Source organism: Schistocerca americana, chromosome 4, assembly GCF_021461395.2.
Source record: "Schistocerca americana isolate TAMUIC-IGC-003095 chromosome 4, iqSchAmer2.1, whole genome shotgun sequence".
NCBI classification, from domain to species: Eukaryota; Metazoa; Arthropoda; class Insecta; order Orthoptera; family Acrididae; genus Schistocerca; species Schistocerca americana.
Window position 1 is genome coordinate 239,928,918 of NC_060122.1, and position 20,326 is coordinate 239,949,243.

A 20,326-nucleotide genomic window follows, 5' to 3' on the forward strand; every position below is an offset into this window, starting at 1 on the left:
GGCAGTAAGAATGGTAGCCAAGGTAAAGAAGAGAGAGCCTTGTAGAGACATCTTTAGAAAATATAAAATTCTAACAGTGTACTCCATGTATATACTGCAGACAGTCACGTTCGTGAAACAAAATCCTGAATTTAATTTGAGAAACAGTAATGTACACAACTATGATACACGGGGAAGGGAAAATTTTCATAGAATTGTGACCAATAAAAAGGCAACGGACCACAGCCCACACAGAATGGGAGCAATTTTCTACACTGCACTACCCTGTGAACTCAATAGAGGACTTTAAGTTGTAGTGCCATCTTAGAAAACAGTGTATATAGACAATGTCTCCGATCTATCAGTGGTATGAAAGAATGTAATTATACACTGTATTATGTGTACTGTACTATTATAAATATAAGCTAAATTGTGTTGCACTCTAGAGGAACCTACTTGTAGTGCCCTTTTGAAAAATAATGTGTACATACATGTGTCTGATCCATATGTTGTTATGAAAGAATGTAAATATTTTGCTGTATACGTGTAATGTAATCTAAATGTTGCTGACAATGTCCGAAAACTTTTTGTTATGTGGACAGAAAATAAATAAATAAATAAATTTATATTTTCAGCTGGTAGTTAGATTCAATGACTCATGAGATCTAATAGCTGCATGACAAGTAGCAATGTTACTTGTGCATTGGCCCCTATTCCTATCATACAGAGAGAACTGTTGTTGTATGAGAAGCAGCAGTCTGATCTTGGATGTAGCAAGCTAGAAATAGTAAATTAACAGAAGTTATGTAGTGTATTAAAGGAAGCTGTGGCCTTTCACAAAGTATAAGTTTTCTTGTTGATTTTACTGTGTTAAATTTAGCTCAGATTAGCATAAATAGTTGATACCAGTTAATTCAATCAGTTTCTAATGGCTGCTTCACTATGTTTGTTTGTTTATTCACTGATTTGAGTCAAATCCCTCTATGATCTCTATCATTATGTGATCAACAGATCATGATGGATGACTAAATAAGTCAATGAATAGTACAGCTCAAATAATTCCAATGCATAGAGTGTGTAGATATGTTTGAAGTAAAGGAAGGGATATGATATTTGAAAATCAGTAATAGAATACAAAAATTGAATGGGTAAAAACAATTAGTTTCCCATAGTTTTCCTAAATCATTTCAGGCAAATGCTGGAATGGTCCCTTCATTAAGGGCACAGCAGACCACCTGTCCTTGCCTCAAGATTCACAACTTCAGTGTTTATGCATATTTTTTGAGCTATTTATTTTCATTGTATTATGATAACTACGTCTATTTATGCATTACTGCTCTGCAATTCACACTTAAGTGTCTGGCAGAGGGTTCATCAAACCACCTTCAGATTATTTCTCTGCCATTCCCAAACACTGCAAGGGAAAAATGAAAACTTAAATCTTTCTGTGCGAGCTCTGATCTTTTTATCTTGACACAATAAAAAAGCTTTGTTTTAATGGTTGCCATCCTAACTCACGTATCATATCCATGACACTCTCTTCACTATTTCGTTATAATACGAAATGAGATGCCCTTCTTCGAACAGTTTTGATGTCCTTCATTAACCCTATCTGTTAAGGATTGCACATTTCACAGCAGTACTCCAGAAGAGAATGGACAAGCTTAGTGTAGGCCGTCTCTTTACTAGACCTGTTGCACCTTCTGGGGATTCTGCCAATAAAATGCAGCCTTGGGGTTTGCATTCCCCACTACATTAGCTACGTGGATCATTTCAGTTTAAGTTGCTCATAATGGTAATCCATAGGTATTTAGTTGGATTGACAGCCTTTAGCTTTCTCTGATTTATTGCATATATGAAATTTAATGTGGTCCTTTTATATAGATGACTTGACACTTCTAGTTATTTAGAGTCATGGCGCCACTTTTGCAGCATACAGGTATCTTGCCTCAATTGTTTTGCAATTGGTTTTGATCTTCTGATGAGTTTAATAGACAGTAAATGTCATCATCATGTGCAAACAACCTAAGAGGGCTGCCCAGGTTGACTTCTAAATCATGTATGTAGACCAGGAACAGCAGAGGGCTCATAACACTTCATTGGGGAATGCTAGATATCATTTCCATTTTACACAATGACTTCCTATCAATTTCTGCAAACTGCTACCCTTCTGACAGTCGCACAACTGATATAATACTCCAAAGACACACAGTTTGATTTTTGATTAGGAGTTGCTTGCGAAGAACAGTGTAAAAACTCCTCTGGAAATTTAGAAATAGGGAAGTAGTTTGAGATCCCCTGTCCATAGCACTCATTACTCATGTGGATATAGAGTTGTGTTTCACAAGAGCAATATTTTCTGAATCCCTGCTGACTGTACCAAGAGATCATTTTCTTTAAGGTAGTTGATAATGTCTGAATGTAGTATATTTTCCAAAATCCTGCTGAAAATTAACAGCAGTGATATGGGTCTGTAGTTCAGTGGATTGCTCCTACTTCCTTCATAACTTTTCAGTCTTCTGGTACAGATCTTTCACCAAGCAAGTGGCTGTATGTGATTGCTAAGTATGCAGCTACTATACCAGTATACTGTGAAATAAACCTAATTGGTTTACGATCTGGACCAGAAGACTGGTCTTTACTGAGTGATTTAAATAGCTTTTCTACTCTGAGGATACTCACTCGTAAGTTACTCATATTGGCAGCTATTCTTGATTCAAATTCTGGAATATTTACTTTGTTGTCTTTGGTGAAGGAATTTTAGAAAGCTGTGTTTAATAAATCCAATATCATTGTAAAAAATTACGAAAAGGATAGATTGCTACTCATTGTAAAGACAATACATTGAGTTGCAGACAGGGTGAAACAAAAAGATTGTTACACATTGGGGTTTCAGCAAAGCATTCTTCAGGAAAGAAAGCACATACACATTCACACAAGCAGGCACACTTTTAGAACTTCAAGTTTAACACATATATTTCAGAATGACACAACAACACATATAAGTCACAGAGTAAGGTGACAAGTAAGACATGTGTACACATTAGCATTCGAATGACCACTGAGTTCCAGTCTAGCGGCCGCTGCTTGGCTGGCCGCTTAAGTGGCGCAGCTGCTGCATGGCTGGCAGACAGCGCCGCACGTAGAGGACGCGCGTAATTGCACGGCAGCACTTTGAATGATCAGCGACTCACAACACTTTTCCCCCTTTTGAAATTGTTGCACTGGTCTTGATGGAGGTGTCCTGGAGATGGCTAACGTCCATAAGCGTTGTTTGACTCGCCGTAATGTCTCGAGGAGGAGGCTTCCCGTATGGACGGAAGTGTCCCCGATGATAATGGGTCGAGATGACAAGAGACGTAGGGGTCGAATCTGCTGGGGCCCCATGCACCAATCTGCCCATTGCGGCAAGTCCAGTTGATATGACAGGAGACATGGGCGATGTGTCGACGTCTGTTGGAGGAGGAGGCGAGTAGATTTGCTCTGACAGAGGATGGTCCTCCGGTTCCTGCATGGGAACGTCTCCTGGTGGCATCCGTTCTGGTGCTGGCATCACGATGACGGTGAGAGGGATGCGTTGTGAGTATTGAGAGACGCCAAGATACCAAGAGCCAAAGGTGGTGTGGCGGCATTCGGAACAGGCATTGCTGGCACCTGAGGCCGAAGCTGGTCCGAATGACGCACTGCAACACCCGTGTCCGTCTGGATTTCATACAGGTGTCTGCCATGGTGTCTTAAGATGTGGTCCGGGCTCCATTTTGGCCGCCTGCCATATCCCCGTACCCAGACGAGGTCGTTGGTGGTGAACCGGCCAAGTGAAGGCACCCGCAACCATGAGGTGGGAGGCCGCAGAAGATGAAGTAGCGTGCGGGGCTGTCGGCCATGTAAGAGCTCCGCCGGGCTGTGGTCGCCCATGGGGGTGAAACGGTAAGACGCCAGAAACTGGAGAAGCGCATCATCAGCAGCAGAAGAAGTCAGAAGTTTCCGCATCTGAGCCTTAAATGTGCGGACCAGTCGTTCAGCCTCACCGTTGGATTGTGGATGGAACGGCGGGGCCGTGACATGCGTAACGCCATGACGAGCACAAAAATCTGCAAATTCGGAAGAGGCAAATTGCGGACCATTATCAGTAACAAAAGTAGAGGCGAGGCCTTCCAAAGCAAAAATGCAGGCGACAGCACTGGTCGTTGCCATGGTGGCAGGCAAACTGCAACGGATAATGAAAGGAAAGGTAGAGTAGGCGTCAATTACGAGGAGCCAATAAGTACCTAAAAAGGGTCCCACAAAGTCAGCATGAATGCACTCTCAGGGCTTCTCAGGCGAAGGCCACGGTGACAAAGATGACTTTGGGGCATCGGCCTGTGACGCACAAGGGCCACAGGCAGCGACCATGTGTGCTATTTCAGAGTCAATGCCAGGCCAGTACACATGACGGCGCGCCAGACATTTTGTGCGAGACACGCCCCAGTGCCCTTGGTAAAGGAGGTGCAAGACCGAAGCACGCAAAGACGCAGGTACCACAACACGCGGCGAAGCATTGTCAGTGGAGAGGAGGATAACACCATCCCTAGCCATGAGGCGGTAGCGCAAAGCGTAGTAGTTCCGCAACGGATCTGAAGTCTTAGCGGACGGGTGATCTGGCCAACCCTTCTGAATACAGCATAAAACCCGGGAGAGGGTAGGGTCAGAACCCGTAGCAGCCACCAGCTGGTCCCCAGTGATGGGGAACCCGTCCACAGCCCGCTGCTCGGCAACATCCAGGTGGAAACACAAAAGTTCGTCCCTATCGAATGCCTGATCAGGACCCACGGAAGGCGAGACAGAGCATCAGCATTCGCATGTTGAGCCGTTGGCCGGAAATGAATCTCATAATTGAAACGGGACAAGTAAAGAGCCCAACGCTGGAGGCGGTGTGCAGCCTTGTCGGGAAGTGACGTTGATGGATGAAATAAGGAAACAAGTGGTTTGTGATCCGTAACAAGATGAAATTTTGAGCCATAGAGAAAAACACCGAACTTATGAAGAGCATAAATGATGGCCAAAGCTTCTTTCTCAATTTGAGAATACTTTTGTTGGGCATCCGTGAGCGTTTTGGAGGCATAAGCAATGGGTTGTTCCAAACCGTCAGAAAAACGGTGTGCAAGGACTGCACTGACCCCATATTGAGAGGCATCTGTGGCAAGAACAAGATGTTGGCCAGGTCGATAAGTAGCCAGGCACGGGGCCTGTTTCAGCATAGTCTTCAATTTCTGGAAAGCCGCTTCGTATGACGCGGACCAGTGAAAAGGCACGTTTTTATGCAACAGGCAATGCAACGGCTGAGCCACCGAAGCTGCAGATGGTAAAAACTTGTGATAGTATGCGATTTTCCCCAAGAAGGCCTGCAGTTCATTAACAGATGTAGGGCGAGGAAGGGCATCGATCGCAGCGACAGTTTGCTGAAGCGGACGAATACCATCCCGAGAGAGTTGAAACCCCAAGTATGTGATAGATGCCTGAAAAAATTGTGATTTCTGAAAATTACACTTAAGACCGGCAGTCTGTAAGACATGAAAAAGTGTGCGGAGATTTTGAAGATGTTCTTCAGTGGTGGAGCCAGTGATAACAATGTCGTCCATGTAATTGATACACCCAGGGACAGGGAGCAATAATTGTTCCAAGAAGCGCTGAAAGAGAGCAGGGGCGTTAGCAACCCTGAATGGCAAATGTTGGTATTGATAGAGGCCGAAAGGCGTGTTAAGGACCAGAAACTGCCGGGAAGCAGCATCGAGAGGAAGCTGATGATAAGCTTCTGACAGGTCAATTTTAGAAAAATACTGACCTCCAGCAAGTTTAGTGAACAGTTCTTCAGGACGGGGCATAGTGTCGATGAGGCATTGAGCATTTACAGTGGCTTTGAAATCGCCACAGAGACAAATATCACCATTTGGCTTAGCAACTACAATGACAGGAAAGGACCACTCACTGTAAGTGACAGGAAGCAAGACCCCTGAACCAGTGAGACGATCCAACTCCCGTTTTACCCAATCACGAAGGGGCACAGGAATGGGCCGAGCACGAAAATACTTAGGCCGAGCAGTGGGTTTGAGCATGATATGAGCTTCAAAGTCGTTTGCATGGCCTAATCCAGGAGAAAAAAGGGACAAGGAATCCAGTTGAGCGTAAGGAATAGCATCAGAGACAATATTGACAGAGTCATCTATGGAGATCCCAAAAACGAGAAAGGCATCGAAACCAAAAAGATTTTCTGCATTGCTCTGGTCGACCACAAATATGGGAACAGTGCGAACGACCCATTTGTAAGATACCTCAGCATTAAACTGTCCCAAGAGAGAAATCTTCTGTTTACTGTACGTCCGTAATTGCCGAGTGACAGGGGACAGGAGTGGAGAACCCAGCTGAAGATACGTCTGAGAATTAATTATAGTGGCAGCAGAACCGGTATCCACTTGCATGCGAACATCTCGACCAAGGATTTGGACAGTGAGGAATAACATCCCTGAAAGGGAAGAAGTGCAATTGACAGACAACACACAATCATAATCAGCGTCATGTTCATGAACATCATGTATGCGGTCGGATTTGCAAATGGAAGACACATGACCTTTCTTTTTGTAATTGTGACACACAGCCCAACGTTGGGGACAATCCTCGCGTGAATGTTTCGTAAAACACCGCGGACATGAGGGAAGTTGCCGGGGGTTTTGCTGCAGTTTCTTAGCGGGTTGTTTACGGCTAGGCTGAGGCTGCGCGTGGGAGTGCACTGCGGCCATGTCGGCCGGCGGGGACGCGCCGCACGCGTTGTCAACAGCGCACAGAGCTTGTATTTCTCCGACATCACCCCACGCCTCTATTTGCGCCCCAGCGGCGCGAGAAATTTCAAAAGACTGCACAATGGAGAGAACTTCATCTAGAGTCGGATTCGCCAACTGGAGGGCACATTGCCGAACTTATTTGTCGGGCGCCGACCGGATAATAGCATCCCGTACCATGGAATCAGCATAGGATTCTTTGTGAACGTCAGTAACAAATTGACACTTCCGACTGAGGCCGTGAAGTTCAGCAGCCCAAGCGCGATAGGATTGATTTGGTTGTTTTTGGCAACAATAAAAGGCAACACGAGAGGCTACCACATGCGTTTGCTTTTGAAAATAGACAGACAGAAGTGAGCACATTTCAGCAAAGGACAAAGACGCAGGATCCTTCAAAGGGGCCAATTGCGACAACAACCGATACATTTGAGGTGAAATCCAGGAAAGGAACAGAGACTTACATGGTTGTTCGTCAGTGACATGAAATGCCAAGAAGTGCTGTCGAAGACGTTTTTATAATCAGACCAGTCTTCCACCGTGTCATCGTAAGGAGGAAAAGGAGGTATAGCCAACGACGAGTAACGCCCCCCATTTGACGCCGCGACGAAATCGCGAATCGCCGCTGTTAGAAGCGTTTGCTGTTCAAGGAGATTTTGCAATAGTTGCTCGACAGTAGCCATGGAACCCTGTGAGTCAACGGTGAAAAGGAAAAATCCACTACCTCGTCGCCAATTTTTAAAACTTCAAGTTTAACACATATATTTCGGAACGACACAACAACACATATAAGTCACAGAGTAAAGTGACAAGTAAGACATGTGTACACGTTAGCATTCAAATGAGCACTGAGTCCCAGTCTAGCGGCCGCTGCTCGGCTGGCCGCTTAGGTGGCGCAGCTGCTGCATGGCTGGCAGACAGCGCTGCACATAGAGGACGCGCGTAATTGCGCGGCGGCACTTTGAATGATCGGCGATTCACAACACACACCTCATGTGCACATGTTTGCTATCTCTGGCCACTTTGGCCAGACTGCTACTGTTGTGTTGAACAAAAACAGCACTGGAGTGGTTCAGGGAAGGGGGAAGGATAGCAGAGTATGGGTGAGGAGAGCGAAGAGTTCTGCCTCATGGAGCATGCAGGGACAAGAAGCCAGTACAACAAGGTTGCCAGGCATAGTAGCAGGGGACTGTGGTAGAGGGGGATAGCAAGAAAGGAGAGGAATAGCGAATGGAAAAGAATGGTGGGTGCATTGGCAGAGAGCGTCACATAATGAGGGTAAGGGGACATGCATTAGGAGGAAGTTGTAGGACAGAGGGGGCGAAAACTCTTGAGTGGAAGGTGTGGAGACTGTAAATTGAGGCTGGGACACTTTTGGGAGTGGACAGTGTGCTGTAAGGATAATTCCCATTTGCGCAGTTTCTTAAAAGCTTGTGGTGGAGAGCGATGATCCAGATACCCTGGGATGTGACACAGGATAGATTGTTCAGCTATTCCTCCCCCTTCTCTGCCCCACTCCACAGCTGCTTTTTTTTCTGAAGAAGACTTTGGACAACTGCCCAGTGTGTAACACTCTTTTCATTGTGCCTGTCTGCAATTCAGTGTGTCATCTTTATGGGAGTAGCAATCTATACTTTTCATAATAGTTGATACTTCACCTTGGACTTTCTGTTGTTCATTATTATTGTAAGATAATCCCTAGATGAATGAATGAATAAATAAATATAGTGGAAGCATTGAGAAATAAACACACATGCATATAGTCTCCAGGAATGCAGCATAATGTTTTTACTATACTGTGAGTGGTTTTATTTATTCATACTACTGTTAGAAGTGATGAGCAATTTAATTGTAGTGCAACATATCAAATTCTTTAATGGAATCCTTACCGTAGGACATACACAATACTGGCATGTTATGTGCTCTAGAATAATGTAGTCAATGCGTAAAATCCTATAACCCAGAAGTTGAGTTTCAAATGAAATACTTTGTTCCAAACAGGGCTATCTGAGTTTTGTTTAATAATGAAGCTTCCCTGAGCAGTAAGCTATCAAAATGATTCGATTGTCTGTTTTCAAATGTTACATAATATTAACTTTTCTAAGTGACTGTTCATCTTTGGCAAGCATCTAAATGTAAGCCACACAAAATTGCTATTATTTGTATTCTGTTGCAGTTGTCAGTGGTGATAAGGGTCATATATTTACAAAATCTGCATCTTTCTCGGTATTATCATTTTTCAATAATTTTAACTACTCTATCCTATCTTCCATTGTGTAACTTATGTCTTTTGTTCCTACAGGAAGCCACAAAGGCCACCAGTATTTTCATCAAGCTCAGAAGATGGAGGCAACAGTAACTTTGGGAACAGACCAGCACAAGGAGGCAGACCACAATACAATGAGCCTGGTTCTCAGTACAGGCCAGGAAACAACAGACCAAATACCCAAACCAGACCAACTGCTCAGCAAAGGCCAAACAACAGACCAAGCTCTCAATACAGACCAGAAAACAATAGACCAAACAGTCAGTACAGGCCAGAGAATAACAGACCAACTACTCAGTACAGGCCAGAAACTGGAATACCTGAATCACAAAACAGGCCATCAAACAGCAGACCTGGCTCGCAGTTCCAGCCTCCCACTACACAATTTGGTACCACTTTCAGTCAGCAAGTTAGGAGGAGTATTAGTGAAGAGAGTAAGTTGTGATTTTCCTTGAGGTTTTGGAATTTATTTGATGCTGTATTTATGATGCGTTAGCACTTAAAGGATTGAAGATTGGTGCTTATGTTTTTACTATTATGTATTTTCAAATACATAGTCAATTCTTGTCAATTTAGAAAGATTTTCTACAAATTAGTATGTCTATAATCAGTGTAACTGGATAGGTAAAAAAATCTATTCACCAAGTGGCAGCAGAACACACATGTAAAAGGAGGTTATAAGAAGGCAAGCTTTCAGAGACAGTGGCTACTTTTTCTGACAGGAGGGTTGAAGGGAAAGGAGGAGCTGTGAAGGAAAAGGACTGGAGAGGTCTAGTAAAAGGGATAGGTTTCAGAAAAGTCACCGAGAACTGCAGGTCAGGGGAAACTTAGCAGATGGGATGAGAAGGAGATTACATTATACTGTCAAAAATGATTGTTTTCATTGTTGTATGTATATAATTATATGTTTCCAAAGTTATTCAGATGTCAATATTTTAACATTGGCAAATATACGTATTTCAGATTTTACATAGAAATCCTATATGTCTTGCCAAGCTGGAAACATATATCAGGAAATCTTTGTTCCACCATACAGTTTGGTAGGATAAAAATGCTGTTATACAACACAGCACTGAGAGTGATGAAAATGTATCCAATATTAGCTGATACCAACTGAGCAGTAAAGTGTTTTATTAACTTAAAAATGTAGTAAATATTGTCTTTAAATTTTGGGTTGAAACTAACTTTCCCACCCATTTACTCTCTGTTTGTCATCATGTGTGTACCTTCGTAAAATGCTGATGTAGTAGAGCTCATTACAATAAGCCTAAAAAATAATTACAGTAAAAAAGACTCCTACCAATAATCTAAGAAATTTCTCTAATTATAATTTACTGCTATGTTCTTTGCCATTATGGATTTGAAAGTTTGAGTCTGTTCATCTCCACCTCTTCTGATTACAATACAGGGGAAACTGCAGTTTTTGGACTGTAACTTTGGTGCATCTTAGATTGTTTTAACAAATTCTTGTCAGAGGTTAAAGCAATAAGTGTGAGGAGACATCCCTGGATCAATTGAGGATTAAACTGAAGACTTCTGTATTGCAAGTCCTGCTGCTTATTGCCCCTAAATAAAAAGTATTAGGAGCAATTGTGTTTTTAAGGTTCATGTTATTGTCCACTTGGTAAAGATGTGGGCACAGAAATAGCTAGAAATGGCTCATTATCTGAAGTAACTGCCATATTTCCTCTGTCCGCTCCTCCCAATACTCTCACCTGGCCAGAATATCCATGTGGCAGGAACTTGGCAGTTGTACAGAATGCTTACAATTAAAATGCAGCTACTCACAGAGATCCATTGAGGGCTGTGATAACATATGGCAACAAAACTTGGTAATATGTTAATGCGGAATCAATAATGCTGGAAAAAAATTAGTTCCAATTTTGGCCATCAGGTGCAATTCTTGGGCTGTACAGTATCTCGATGACATCTCCAGCCCTCATATTGAACAAACTGAGTAAGTGCTGCTGCCATATGATAATTACAGCCCATGCTAGACCTCTATGAGTAGCTGCACTTTAATTATAACCAATCGGTACCCTCCACAACATAGGCATAAGAGACCCTTCAACATATTAGAGCCTCCTTTAAATTAGAAAGTTATTTATGTCTTTATCATTAAGTAACATATTGCAAGATACTAAGAAAGATGAAACACAATTTCCTATAAGTATCACAATGATTCCCACATTATAATATACACTGAAGAGCCAAAGAAATTGGTATGGGGATGCGTATTCAAATACAGAGATATGTAACAGGCACAATATGGTGCTGTGGTTGGCAATGCCTATATAAGAGAACAAGTGTCTGGTGCAGTTGTTAGACTGGTTATTGCTGCTACAATGGCAGGTTATCAAGATTTGAGTGAGTCTGAATGTGGTGCTATAGTCGACGGATGAGTGATGGGACAAAGCATCTCCAAGGTAGCAATGAAATGGGGATTTTCCCATATGACCATTTCATGAGTGTACTGTGAATATCAGAAACCTGGTAAAACATCAAATCTCCAATGCTGCTGTAGCCAGAAAAAGATCCTACAATAATGTGACCAAAAATGACTGAAGAGAATCATTCAATGTGACAGAAGTGCAACCCGTCCACAAATTGCTGTAGATTTTATTGCTGGCCATCAACAAGTGTCAGTGTGTGAACCATTCAATGAAACATCATTGATATGGGCTTTTGGAGCCAAAGGCCCACTCGTGTACTCTTGATGACTGCATGACACAAAGCTCTACACCTCACCTGGGCCCATCAACACTGACCCAAACAAGCGAGACAGGTGAAGAGCAAAGTGAAGAGCATGATCGTCGTTTTCTTTGATACAAAGGAAATTGTGCACAAAGAATTCATCCCACCCAACCAAACAGTGAATTCTGCATGCTACTGTCACATTTTGCGGTGGCTCCGTGAAAACGTGTGGTGACGATGGCTCAAACTTTGGCTGCTGCATCATGACAACATACCCTGTCACATGTCCTTGCTCAACAGGGTCTTTTTGGCAAAAAGCAACATGGCAGCTGTACCCCACCCACCGTACTTGCCAGATTTGGGACCTTGCGACTTCGCTATTCCCAAAACTGAAACTCAAGTTGAAAGGCTGTTGGTTCGACACTCTAGAGAGGATTCAAGAAGCAGTGCTGGCGGTGATAAACACCCTCAAAGAATAAGACTTCCAGAAAGTGTTTGACCTGTGGCAGAAGCACTGGGACCGATGTGTACGTGCGGATGGGAACTACTATGAGGGTGATGGTGACAATTAGTCCAAACGTAAGATTTTCAACAGATGGCAGCACCTGTCCTGAAAATTTTGGATAGATCCTCATTTATCATCTCATAATAGGCACTGAAACTACACAGCCGGCTGGAGTGGCCAAGCGGTACTGGGCACTACAGTCTGGAACCGCGCGACCGCTACAGTCGCAAGTTCGAACCCTGCCTCAGGCATGGATGTGTGTGATGTCCTTAGGTTAGTTAGGTTTAAGTAGTTCTAAGTTCTAGGGGACTAATGACCTCAAAAGTTAAGTCCCATAGAGCTCGGAGCCATTTTTTGAAACTACACATTGTTTTAAGTTTAATTTTCAGAAGTTATAATTAAAACTTAATTCCTTCAATTAACTGCATACATCAAAAAATTGCGTCTTCTTAACAGTTTCTTCTACTACAAGAGTTAAGCCGAATTATTTGTTTAAATCATGAAATTAACAAATATAGTTATGCAAGCAATACTTCTGATGAAACTGGAAATTACATTTGAATTAATTAAGAGCGGGCTTTGCTAACTTGTTTTTGAATAGAGCCAATTAGATCCTTTAAGAATACTATTAGTTGTTTCTCCAAATGTTTATAATTAATACAGAATTTATATTTATTTATAAGTCAAGAATTGAATTTAAGTTACGAAACAATTACTGATTTCACCCTATAACAAAATAGTCAAAGTAGTCAAAGTAAATTAGAAAATCAAATACGTACATAAAACTAAGCACAAAATTAGATCTGGTACTATATTCTTTAAAACTGAAAGCCAACCGTTCTCTTTTATGAAAATGCAGATTATACTTACGTATGTTAATGGTAATTAGTTAAAAGTGAAAAAGTGAATTTTAAGGAGGCAGATGGCAAAACAACAGAGGAAGTAAAAAATATCCCAGCGTGCTTCATCACAGATTATAACCAACACATGTAAGTGAGTGTATTCCCATTAAGAGTTTCTCTAGCATCTCATAGGAAACGTCCTAAAATCAGAAGCCTGGTGTTATTAATTGGTTTAAAGATGATGATTATGAGGAAGAGGAAGGCATGCTATCCCAATGGATGCTATTGACGAAATTACTGTTGCTGTAACTGACTATGCAACACATGTCCCAGGGAATGGTAGTACCTGTGGAGTGTCATGAGAATTGTCCAGCCCTTGGTCTACAGTATGGAAAGTTTTGCAGTCTGTTTTACACTGGTGCCCATACAGGATACAGACGGTGCAGCAACCAAAACCTCGCAATTCTCAACAATGTTCTGGCACAGTCAGAAGAAAGCAGGCAACACTCTGTGGAGTAACAAGGCACATTTTACACTACAGGATGCAGTGAAGAGGCAGAACTGCCAAATTTTGGTGTATTATTAAACCACATGTTATGAACAAAGAACCTCTGCACCATATGTGACTGTGTGGTTTGGATTCACAAGTACTTTCATTTTTGTTTCCTAATTCTTTGAAGAGAATACACACAGCGGGCCTGTGACATCTACACATTATTGAGAGCTTCTTGTACAGCATGTGATACCTGCTTTGGAAGAGCACAGTTGTGTAGAAGCCAATGTTTTCATGCAAGATGGGGCAACACTTCATGTTGCTCAACCAATGAAATATTTGCTAAATGCAACTTTCCATTAATGTGTTATCTCCACATGTTTCTGAGCTTCTTGCCTTGCAAGATCACATGATCTGAATCCAAGTGACTTTTGGGTCTGAGAATATCTAAAAGAATGCTTTTACTAGGGACACATTCAGTCTTGGCCTGATCTGGAGGCCAGTGTACAGGAGCACATTGCTCAGATTCCACCAGAACTGATGTGAGCAACTGTTGAACATGCTATTTTACAGATGCAGCATGTTGTTGACATCTCTAGTGCTCATATTGAAAAAAATGTATAAGCAAATTAAAATTATGCCTTTCTCACTTGTTTGACCTTTTCTCCCCACGTCCCATTCCTAATCCATCAAATAAGGAAACATTTCTATACATTTTTCTTGCATTTACAGCATGAGATTTTCATCTGGTGATCAAAACTGGAACCAATTTTTTTCCAGCTTAAATTGGTTTTGCATTAATGCCTTAGAATATCTAATAAGTTTCACTGCCATACAATAATTACAGTCCACACTGGACCTCTTTGAGTGCTACTTTAATTAGAACCATGTAGTATAATCTCTCTTCACAAGCTGTTTCTGCTAACCACAGCTTTAGTACTACACAGAAAATCTGGAAAAGGCAATAAAAAATTAAGACGTTCATACCACAGGTATTTCATTGTTCATCTGCTGTGCAACTTCAATGATATGAATATTTGTTTCACCACTTGTATTTGCTAACTGCCTTTGACTTAACTAACACTTCAAAACTGTGTATTTGGAAATCCACTGTCAAGAACAGACTTAATTCTTGCCCTTTTTTTAACGAAATACTGCCTGGCATTACTGCCAACTTTGCAGTCCACTCTCCCCTCCATAATCTTTCGCTCATGTACCCGGTTCCCACCTCTGTTACAGCATTTCCTTTGAATCTTTTTCTCTACCCTATACATACAGTATGTTTAAAGATCATGTGTCCACTTTTCTCTTGCATCAGTTCTTGATTTTTTCTCCTCATCTTTGAATTAATTATTCTTCATTGGTCAATCCCATCACCAATCATCCTGATTTAGGTTTTCCGTGATTTCCCTAAATCGTTTCAGGCAAATGCCGGGATGTTTCCTTTAAAAGGGCACGGCCGATTTCCTTCCCAATCCTTCCCTAACACGAGCTTGCGCTCCGTCTCTAATGACCTCGTTGTCGACGGGACGTTAAACATTAACCTATTCTTCATTGGCTTCCTTAGTTGTATTCCACCATTTGAAGGATGTTGCTTCCAGCTACCCACCTTATTTCTGTACTCCTTGACCTGTTCGCACTTGAAGTTGTTAGTTTGTTCACCTGGTATTTAACTTCAGTAATTGTTTTGTAATGTTCATCTTCTTGCTGCTGAAGAATCTAATGTACATATGTCAAAGACTGAACACCACACAGTGATTAATTTTTGATTTCTTCATTTTTATTTGTAATCAGTGTTCCTTGTCTGACAATCAGTTGTCATAAGCAATTGCCTAAATATTTGTACCAGGCAGGCATACTACATTCATAGGCAGCATATCACAAAGTGTTCTAGTGACAAGCTAAACTAAGAATGTTCACAACTGTCATAGGTCTAATGGGTTCACGTGTTATACAGTGACTTAATGAAATACATTAACAGTACAATTTGGATGTTCATTACAGACTCACTGAAAATAGCATCATACAACATAGAATGAGTACTAGTTCACTGTTAGGCCCATTCATAACACACAGGCTGGGATAGTATGGCCTCCAACGACCATAACTAAGCTATACTAGCCTGCCTGGAGCCAAACCGTTTGGTGAGATATGCAAACAGTGTTAGGCCTTGGCTGAATGATACTGAAGTCTTCACCCATGCTCAAGTGCTTCTAAATCTCAAATCTTGGGATCAACATAGCCAATCTGCATACTGATCATACACTAGCAAAGCCCTTCATTCTTACAGTGGTACTGCCTGTTGTTTTGTGTTACATATTGTTATAATGAACATGAACTAACAATTTACCAAAATTTAGATCATTCAACATACGACGGACATTCAATAAGCCATGCAAGGCATGTTTTTTTCATTGGCCAATTTTGGTTGAAAAATGCAAAATTTGTTGTGGGACATCACAGAATATTCCCGCTTCAGCCCCTATAGTTTCATGAAGTTCTGGTAGGTGGTGGTGCTATACATGGCCTTTAAAATGACATCTGTAATGGAAGCGCTTTCCAAAAAGAGCTGTCATTGAGTTTCTTTTTGCAAAAAACCAGAGCATCACAGATATTCATAGGTACCTGCAGAATTTCTCCAGAGGCTTGACAGTGATCAAAAGCACAGTGAGACATTCAGCTGGTTGTCTGTCACTATCACAACAAGTTCATGCAAACCTGTCCAATCTCCTGCATGTCAGCCAGCAGTACACAGCTGTGATACCTCCAATGTTGGAACATGTGGACACTTTCATTTTGGGTGATCAACAGATCAAAATCAAACACTTTGCTGCACAACTGGACATCTCTGTTGATAGTGCTGCCACACTAATCCATAAGTTGGGGTACACAAATATGTGTGCCTGCTGGATTCCTTATCACCTAATGGAAGACCATAAAGAGCAATGAAGGACCACCTGTGCAGTATTGCCTGCATGTTATGAGCATGAAACATTGTCACAAGCAATGAAACGTGGGTTCATCACTTCAAAACAGAAACAAAATGGCAATCCATGGAATGGCACCACACCTCCTCCCCCTCCAAAGAAATAGTTCAGAGTTGCACCCTCAACCAGTAAAGTCATGGTGATGGTCTTCTGGACTGTGAAGGGGTTATTCTGATTGATGTCCTCCCTTACAGTGCAATGATCAACTCGAAAGTGTATTGTGCATCCTCAGGAAACTGAAGGAACAACTTCACAATGTTTGTCACCACAAAAATGCAAATCAGCTTCTCCTTCTCCATGACAATACAAGACCCCATAAAAGTCTGTGTACCTGAGAGGAACTTCCAAAACTCCATTAGACTGTACTTCTTCATACATTCTACGGCCCAGATCTCACATCTTCTGGCTTCCATCTGTTTGGTCCAATGAAGGATGCACTCTAAGGAAGCAGTACATGGCTGATGAGAATGTTATTGATGCAGCAAGACATTGGTTCCAACTTTGACCAACAGAGTAATACCAAGCAGGCGTACAGGCCCTCAGAGTAAAGTGGCATAAGGCTGTCACATTGAAGGGAGATTATGTTGAAAAATGGAATTTTGTAGCCAAAAGATTGGGGAAGCCTGAATAAAACCAACAAGGTTTTAAAAAAGTGTTGCATTAGTTATTGAATGCCTCTCATAGATGGTGTACTCGTTCACTCCTAAACCTGCACTCTGCGCTTTAGCTTTGTGCCAACTACTTTGTTACTACAGACTCACTGAAAATTACAACATGCAGCAATGAGATCGTTCATTGCTAGGCCTGAACTTATAACACAGTGGCTACTTGTTGTTGTCAGAATGATTGCAAACAAGTGGCTAACTGTGTCCTTGTATACAACAAATATCTATTTACAGATGTGCACAAAGTAAAAGATCATACTTTGTTACTATATTTTGAATATTAACATAAAAGGCAGCAAAATTAGTGGACACAAGGATGCAATAGGCAAAGAAGTAAATCTATACAACTATGAGCTGTATAACTAGAAAATAGCTAAAATAATAGGTACTACTTCATGAGTATGATTCTTATACATGCAGGAAATCCCAAAACTTGTCAAAAAGTTTCAAGATACTTAAATTTTGCAAATTGAATAATATAAAAACTGAAAAGTTATTTTAGTGAAACGACATTTTTTAGATCTCAAAAATCTAGACGACAAAACAATGATACTGAACTTTGGAAATAATCACTATTTAAGATTAGAACCTTCTAGACAGTGGAAATTTTGATAATTTCACGTCCACGTGTTTTATGTTTATAGTAAACCATTAATATTTCTTTAAAAAAATGCTTCTGTAATTCCTGAATGAGCTACCACCATCAGTAGCCTGAAAACTGTTGTTTTGGTCCTCTGTCTGTAGACTGGTTTGGTGCAGATCTCCAAGCTACTTTATCCATTGCAAGTCTCTTCATCTCCTAATAACTACTACAATGTACATCCTTCTGAATCTATTAGTGTATTCATCTCTTGGTTTCTGTCTGTGGTTTTTACCCCTCTTCGTTCCAGTATTAAATTGGTGATCGCTTGATGTCTCTGAATGTGTCCTGTCAACTGATCCCTACTTTTGGTCAAGTTGTGCCACAAATTTCTTGTCTCCCCAGTTCTTTTCAGTACCCCTCATTAGTTACATGATCTACCCATCTACCTTCAGCATTCTTCTGTAGCACCACATTTCAAAAGCCTCTAGTCTCTTCTTGTCTAAACAGTTTATCGCCTATGTTTCACTTCCATACATGGCTACACTCCAGGCAAATACCTTCAAGGAAGACTTCCTAACACTTAGATATGCATTTGATGTTAATAAATTTCACTTCTTCAGAAATGCTTTTTGTGCCGTTGCCAGTCAACATTTCGTATCCTGTCTACTTCGACCCTCATTAATTATTTTGCTGTCCAAATAGGGAAACTAATCTGTACTATTTTTGATGTCTTATTTCCTAATCTAATTCTCTGAGTATCATCTCATTTAATTAAATGACATTTCTTAGCCTTGTTTTGCTTTTGTTGATGTTTGTCTTGCATCCTCCATTCAATACACTGTCCATTCCATTCAACTGCTCTACCAAGTCCTTTGCTGTCTCTGGGAGAATTACAATGCCATCAGAAAACCTCAAAGTTTTTATTTCTTCTCCCTAAACTTTAATCCCTACTCATTATTTTTTTTTAGTTTCTTTTACTGCTTGCTCAATGTATAGATTAAATGACATTGGGGATAGTCTACAACCCTTTCTTACTCCTGTCTCACCACTGCTTCCCTGTCATGCCCCTTGACTCTTATTACTGCTCTCTGCTTTCTGTACAAGTTTTAAATAACCTTTCTTTATCTTCTGAATTTCCAAGAGAATATTCCAGTCCACATTGCAAAAGTTTCTGCAAATGCTTTAAACATAGGCCTGCCTTTCCTTAACGTATCTTCTAGGAGAAATCATAGGGTTGGGTATTGTCTCACATGTTCTTCCATTACTCGAGAATCCATACTGATTATTTCTGATGTCAGGTTTTATCAGTTTTTCCATTCTTCTGTAAAGAATCTATGGTAATATTTTGCAATCATGATTTATTAAACTGAAAGTTCAGTAATATCCACACCTGCCAGCACTTGTTTTCTTTGGAATTGGAATTATCACATTCTTCCTGAAGTCTGAAGGTATTTCACCCTTCTCATATATCTTGCACGCCAGCTGTAAACTTTTGACATGGTTGTCTCACCCAACCCTGTCAGGAGTTCTGCTCTGTCAGATTCTCCTCACAGTGTCATATCTTTTATCTCCCTTTCATCTATGTCCTCTTTTCTTTCCATAATACTGCCTTCTAGTTCATGTCCCTTACACAAATCTTCTATATACTTTTTGTAAATTTCAGCTCTTCCTTCTTCGCTTAGTACTGGTTTTCCATCTGAGCTGATATACAACTGCTTCTCTTTGCTCCAAAGACCTTTTTAATTTCCATGAAGCTGATTCCTATCTTTCCCCTAATGGAGTATGCTTCTAAACCCTTACATTTGTCCTCTAGACATTCCTGCTTAACCATTTTACACTTTCTGTCAATCTCATTTTTTAGCCTTTATATCCCCTTTCACCTGCTTCATTTGCTGCATTCTTATATTTTCTCCTTTCATCATTTAAATTCAATATCTCTTGTGATATCCAAGGAGTTCTACTAGGCCTTGTCTTTTTACTTACTTGCTCCTGTGCTGCTTTCACCATTTCATCTCTCAAAGCTACACATTTGTCTTCTACTGTATTCCTTTCCCCTGTTATGGTCAATCGTTGCTTAATGCTCCCTCTGAATCTCTCAACAACCTCTCATTTTTTCAACTTATCCAGGTCTCATCTCCTTAATTTTCTACCCTTTTGCAATTTCTTCTCTTCTAATCTGCAGTCCATAATCGATAAATTGTGTTCAGAGTCCACGTCTGCCCCTGGAAGTGTCTTACAATTTAAAATATGGTTCCAAAATCTCTGTCTTACCATTATATAATCAATCTCAAACTATTCGGTGCCTCCAGGTCTCTTCTACACTTACAACATTCTTTCATGATTCTTAAGCTGAATGTTAACAATGATTAAATTATGCTTCATGCAAAATTTTACCACATAGCTTCCTCTTGCAAACCTTTCCTCCAGATCATGTTCCCATACTATTTTTCCTTCTTTTCCTTTTCCTATCATTTTTTTCCAGTCCCCTGCCACAATTGAAATC

At 41.0% G+C, this 20,326-nt stretch overlaps 1 protein-coding gene across 2 annotated transcripts in view; it reads left to right on the forward strand.

The window, feature by feature from the left end:
- Positions 1-20,326, forward strand: part of LOC124613199 (serine protease snake-like) — a 275,095-nt gene that overhangs the window by 187,636 nt on the left and 67,133 nt on the right. For both annotated transcript variants that reach the window (XM_047141860.1, XM_047141861.1), the window contains exon 3: positions 9,091-9,488. In XM_047141860.1, coding sequence (XP_046997816.1) covers positions 9,091-9,488 — 398 coding nt within the window. The remainder of the gene's footprint in view (positions 1-9,090; positions 9,489-20,326) is intronic.